The following is a 6,584-nucleotide window of genomic DNA, read 5'->3' on the forward strand; positions in this document are numbered from 1 at the left end:
TGGTAAAATAGGTTATCAACATAATAAAACTGTTATCGGCGCAGAGTTACTATATTGTTGCCATTTAATTGATATTCAACTACTGTCAATATCTTCGACAAAACATTAAAACCGATTCAAGGAAATGACTTCAAACATAATTTGCATTTCGTAAATTACGCATTCTCAATAACATTAAACAAAGATATTTGTGTGTACATTTATCACTTTAGACGAACCTGTTATGTTTTCTTATTTCACAAAATGTCCTTGATCGAACTTTATTGTTTAATATATTCACATTTACTTTTAAGTCATACTGAGGCCAAGTGATGCAATACACTATCAACGTTATTTGTTCCTATACTGTTATCGTACTGTTTCCAATGTTGCAACATTATGGTGTTATATTTACATTCGGTTTATCCTTTGTATACATAAAACTTGACATGCATATGGTATAACCCACATGGGATTATGACGGCATTGTTAATTTTAGATTGCGATCGGATTGGATAAGAGGGACGTCATTTAACCAATGTTATACGACTTAACAAATTTCAACTACTTTTTATACAAACAAATGTGGTCGGTTACATTTCTTTATGAAGTAATACTAAGTTGCAATTGATACTGTTAATTTTTAATCGTAATAAAAAATATACCACACTGCATTCATACACCATAAACGCAAGTGAAAATGCGATCAATGTTTAGAAAAAGTACACATATATTTATATTGTTAACAAAACGAGATTGTACAGTTACCTCATCTATATAAGAACAAAAAGAATAAATGAATTAATGCCTTTTTCGCACTTACCATCTACATGCATTTCACATTATTAATACAATTTCATCTGCTTAGTCGGCGTTCTTCCGTATAAGTCTTGATAAACACCTGTTTGAGTTTGGTCTGTTTTTTATAATCATCAACATAGCTTGAGATTAGTTTTACAGGTATTTAAATATTTTGCAATAAAAAAGTATAATGTTTTAGGTGATAAACATCAAAACGGTTAAAGAATGGACTTTTATTCCCAAATAAGAGGTGCCACAATTAATACTGTTGTTTTAATTTATCGGAAAGGATCAATAAATATCGAAAAAATGGTTCTTTTTAAGGGTACCGTGTTTAATTGAATAGAAAGACGCAGAAAACACGGAATGTTCTGCCTTATGATACGTTTGTTGATTACTGTGTATAGGACCAACCAGTCATTTAATGTGTGCGATTTCAACTATTAAATACACGGTTAAAATGTTGTTATCAATAATTAATATTTTCCAATAAATGCATTGTTTAGTAAGTAGTTAAAGGTTTATCGCTCAAATTTTAGGTTCCTTATGCATTTTTATGTATCGATTGTTAAAACGAGTATCACTTTAAATATTTGTTTTACTTTCAGAATATATGAATATGGAACCCAATATTTACGTTGAAAATTCTTTTAGCATTAAAGACATCCCGAAGAATGAAATAAGAGAAGATCCTAAGAATTAAGACAAATCAAACATCCCACAAGATACTGTTGTCCGTCTAGCGCACTCACTTCTCACAAAGCCTAATAAAGCCTATAATAGTTTGATTCCAGGCTTGAGTGTTTGTATTTTTCATTGGTGGTCACCATACCGGCCAATTCTGTTTTCCCCGAGCACTCTAATTTCTCCAAAAACACAAGACCTCACTTTCGCTCAACATCATGACAACCAGAGTGTCTTAGTACATATATATAACTTTCTTACACCAAGAAAACAAACATCTATATTGGACACCTATCAAAACATTAAAACATGTTAAGGGGATATTGCATGATTGTTGTACATTCTTTTGTATCTATGACTTGTTTCGACTACGATATATTAATGTTTTAATGGCGGAAGATATATAATTCAAAGTTTGTTACCCTTGATTAAGTACAAATCTTGACTGTATAATGTATTCTTGGTGTACTTTTATCCACTTTCATTTATTTTCGAAGATATTTCTTGATATTCTAAAAAACATAGACCTGGTTTTAAATATACATTTGCAGGAAAAGTAATAGGATTCGATTTAAGGTGTCTCTGATTTGGACCAATTCGTGTTACAGGTCATGAAAATACAAGTTACGTTTTATAATATAACAGGACACCTTTTAAAAGGACAGGAAGGTGTGAACTGCGTTCTAGCCATTTATTGAATACGGTTGGGCTTGATGGATTAGCGAGGGATTCAAATAGGTATATAATGATAATACAAATCTCATATACTTTGCATTTTATTGAACAAAAGGTGTGGATTTCAAAGGCAAAACAAGGCAAAATTCATCAATAAAATAATGAAAATCTTTTTACAAATGAAAGATTATAATTCATGATTAAAGCATAATCGCACAATTATTTAAATCGTGTGTTCTTTTGTTTAAACTTATATAATGTCATTCAGCTAGGATTCAATTTTTATAAAATAGCAGTTGCGTTTTATATCATAAGAGGACACTCTTTAAAGGACAGAAATAGTTGCACTGTTTTCTAGCCATTTATTATATGAGGGTCAGCTAGGTGGATTAGCGAGGATTTCAGGTATATAAAGATAATAAAAATCACATATATTTTGCATTTTATTGAACAAAATGTAAGGATTTCAAAGCCTCTTCACAAGGCAAAATTCATAAATAAAATAATGAAAATATATTTACAAATGAATGATCATAATTCAAGATTTAAACATAATCGTACCATTATCAGAACAACTTTATCAGATTTGGGCTTTCTTTTGTTTAAAGTTATATACAATGTAACAGCATTCAGCTATGTAATGCAAATTGGGTACTAATGAGTTTATAAACAATCAAGGTTGGTTAATAAGTTAGCTAAACAAAATGTTAAAGGAGTTGCAGCATATAGGGGGCTGCATGTACAGTGACACTATGTTTCTGACATTTAACACTCGTTTGTAAGATATATGTCACAGAACTAACGACACATGTAAATTTAATGAACAGGCTAGGTGCATACATGTATAAAATAAATATTCAATAAAGTACAGAAACTTAATCAATAGTCATCATGAGTTTGGTAAAACATTAATAGAACACAAAAAAACCCCACAAAAGTAGTTGGTTGGTATTGAAATGTTTAAAGTTGGAAGTGGAGCAAACACAGCGAAATCAACTCAGAGCAACACTTTGCTGTCTTTAACATGTCTTATCCATATTCTTTTTCGGAAAGTGTGAAAGAAGTTTCTCAGCTGAAAATATATAGATTGATTTATTTGTTACAACTTAACGATGATCAGTTTTCATTAATATGTATTTCAAATGCAAGAACAATAAAACAGGGTTGAAATATATTTATTGACATATTGCAGCTTTGAAGCACTTCACATTCGTACCTTAAAAGCTTAAATCAATGGGATTGCATCGTGTTTAGACGTTAAGACGTGCGTTGATATTTTTACAACGACTATAAATCGTAATCAAAACATATAAAGACACTCACCAATGGTCAAGTTTTCCGCAGGGTCCGCATGCTTTCTCTTGCGGAACGCAGCCTTCATTTGTGCCATCGAATACCTCTCCAACCGCACATTTTACCGTGCCAATATATTTTCCTCCCTGAAAACGAACGTATCGGTCACATCGCCCAGATTCATCCTGATAGAACCCGTCTACTTTCGTACCGCACTCAGGCATCATTCCCCCGTGTTCTCGAGGAATCATATCTAATGAAACGCATTCGTTCATTTCCGGATGGAACAATTGTGTTCGGCCATTTTCGTCAGCTTGGCATCGCTCCTCTTTGATCGTGCGTTCTTTGTAGCATACGGCGTAGAATGGACTCCAAAGTTTTACTGGATGAACGTTTATTCCGTCAGGTTTGCCTACACAGCTTGGAAGGTCGACACGGCAGGGTCTACAGTGGGCAACGGGACACTGATTGGATCTGTATTGGCCTGAAGTACAGCAAAATACAAGTTTTTTCAGGAGTTGGGTTGTATTATATGAATACTGAGATTGGGTGCAGATTAAACTTCTGGAAACTACTAGCTGCCGAAATTTTAGAGTTGCATCAATATATGATATATGTTGGTGTTCAAAGTGTTATTTCCAATGCATTATAACTATTGAATTTCTATATTTCAAACAAAGTTTGATAGGTCAACTAACATCCATCCTTGAACTCTGTCCTGCTTCCACATTGTACATTTTCAAAATGGTCACACTGTTTGGTCTCAGTGTTGAACAACTGTGGGTAGGGACATTCAACAAGGTGTTGCTCGAAGAACCGGGGAATCCCATGTGTGTAACGGACACTGCAATTGTAGAAGGCTTGACATTCCGTGGGGTGTGGGAACACGCCTCCGAACATGTTACATCGTTCCTCTGGACTTAGAGGCCCTGGAAAGTAAAACTATTTTTTACCAAATTGACTCATAAAACAGGGTCTATGTTAAAACTTTCGGCTACTGAGCTTGTTTCTTTAGTTTTTCATATAACAATTAATATCTTTAAAGATGCATGATACACTCTTCTATACATTGTTTGCCAAGAGTAGTTTTCAACCGATGTAGCCGCATAGAATAAATGATAATTAGAATGGATTTGCTGTTTTCATTTGCGTATTCATTTATTTAAACCAAAGAGTTAAGTTTTTTCCATATAAAAATCACTCTTCAGAATAAACAATGCTTTATGTGTTTCTATTTATAAAGATTATATAAACTATATACTATATCAACTGATATACATGTTTAGCAAGTGGACACTTTGGAATGCTTTTAGAGAAGAAATACATAGGAAAGGATAAAATATCAGACAATACAAACACCAACACTAGAACTTACCTAAGTCAGGCAGCACTGGCATGTGACCTCCGCTTCCTTCTGTTGTTTTCTTGCAGTCATCATACATTGAACCTTTGGGAACACACACGTTTGCGCTGGAGCTGAACACCGATCTAGGAGGACAAGGCGGCATCTCGACTTTTTTCCCAAACACGCACATGAAGAAGCCCGTACAGTCGGCCTTTCCGATGATCTGAAATACACCCGGTGTGCATTGCACGAGTTCGTCGTGGCCAGCAATGACCAAAGTTCCGGCGACCAAAGCAAACAACGCTGTTGTGTATCCGATCATTGTTTCTCTATTAAGTTGAGTATTATAGTTGGAAGTTGTGTATAAAATAAAGTGAAAATCTAAATTATGTTTTCTATCAACGTTTTCCAACACAATGTTTGTTGAAATAATATTGTCCTAGTAAGAGTAATTTTTTTCGGTAAAATTACTTGTCAATGCTCAGTTAGAGAATGGTTTGAATGTCTAAGATGCGAGAATATATAGAAATTTGCGACCACCTTTAGGCGGGGCTTTCTGGCGCAGTAAACACGTGCTCTTGAATTAATGACGTAGGCGCATAACTTTAGTAGGAAATTGTAATCGACAGGAATTTAATTTTCTTGGCCCTGTCAATTAGCTTAGCGTTTCAACAATGTTGATCATGTTATAATGACAATTAAGATGTGTTTGTAAAAATGTGTCATTCATTTGTTTTAAATCATTTGTAACATGTTGACATGCTCATTAAGAAGGAAGAATAATTGAAATAATGTTTAAATAGTAATCAAATTAATTGCAGCAATTTTTGATACTCTAACGCCATCGTGGTTTTAAACAGTTGAAGGTTTTGCCTTATAAGGAGAGGGTCTGAAAGTAGATGAGCATTCCCCAATCATACACTTTGTTGGTAATTATAAATTTTTGAAAAAAGATGATTTTTAAATTTTGAAGACGAACAAATAAACAATAAGGAAATAATATAGTCTGTTTTGAAAAGACGATTTCATGTTTCACAAATTCTTACATTTTTTTCTCAAAAAAAAAGAAACACGAAATTGTGAGGCGTGTCTCTGTGATTAATCAATTCTGATTTACGACATATGAAGCCACTATCGGACTGAATACACGTCATAGCTATGGTGTTTTTATATTGTTCTTGTTTGTATAGATTTTTTATTACTTTGAAGTCTTTTTTGTAGAGTTATTTTCTGTTGTTTGTAGAGTCATTTTTGTAATTATGTAGTCAATTTCTGTTGTCTTTTACCTATTTATGTTTTTTTTGTAAAATCATTTTCTGTTGGTTGTACATGCATAGTCTTTTTCAGTTGTTTGTTGTCAATTTAGGTTGTTTATTTGTTATTTCTTCAAAAGAGTTCAGATCCTTAACTCTTATAAAGAATGACTAGATTTGTTAAAGGAGATATTCACTATATTCACTATTTCCACGATTAAGACACTTTTAAACTAAATTATAAGCAAATATTTACTCTTTGTTACAACTTTCTTTTTTAAGCTTTTCTGAGATATAAACGCATCTTTCTTTTACGGATCACATAGCTTCAATGCCCTCACTTATTTAGTATTATTTGTAAAAACGTCAAGAAGGTAGAGTTTGAACGTTATTTTGAGCATTTCAATCAAACCTTTGTAATATTTGATTGAGATTTGTTGGGTTTTTTTTCAGCAGGACACAATCAATGAATGGACATTGTTAGCGCATATCTATAAAACAGTGTGATGGTTTAAAGAAAGTTCGTAAAATTAAAATGTTTTCAGCAGGTAGTT

The 6,584-nt window shown here is 33.0% G+C and overlaps 1 protein-coding gene across 1 annotated transcript; it reads right to left on the minus strand.

The window, feature by feature from the left end:
* Window positions 1-2,818: 2,818 nt before the first annotated feature.
* LOC128216370 (uncharacterized) lies at window positions 2,819-5,099 on the minus strand. The gene is made up of 4 exons (XM_052922930.1): window positions 4,808-5,099; window positions 4,131-4,361; window positions 3,463-3,916; window positions 2,819-3,211 (listed from the first exon to the last, which is right to left on the minus strand). Exons 1-4 carry the CDS (start codon window positions 5,097-5,099, stop codon window positions 3,208-3,210), a joined length of 981 nt encoding a protein of 326 aa, XP_052778890.1. The 3' UTR covers window positions 2,819-3,207.
* Between the last annotated feature and the right edge of the window lie 1,485 nt (window positions 5,100-6,584).

This window comes from Mya arenaria, chromosome 14, assembly GCF_026914265.1.
Source record: "Mya arenaria isolate MELC-2E11 chromosome 14, ASM2691426v1".
Classification (NCBI taxonomy): Eukaryota; Metazoa; Mollusca; class Bivalvia; order Myida; family Myidae; genus Mya; species Mya arenaria.

Excerpts from the sequence above, each read along its gene's own strand:
- LOC128216370 (XM_052922930.1), bottom strand. The coding sequence starts at position 5,099 with ATGATCGGATACACAACAGCGTTGTTTGCTTTGGTCGCCGGAACTTTG. Across the intron at positions 4,362-4,807 it reads GCCAGTGCTGCCTGACTTAG|GGCCTCTAAGTCCAGAGGAA; the intron begins GTAAGTTCTAGT and ends TTTACTTTCCAG. Across the intron at positions 3,917-4,130 it reads GACAGAGTTCAAGGATGGAT|GCCAATACAGATCCAATCAG; the intron begins GTTAGTTGACCT and ends GCTGTACTTCAG.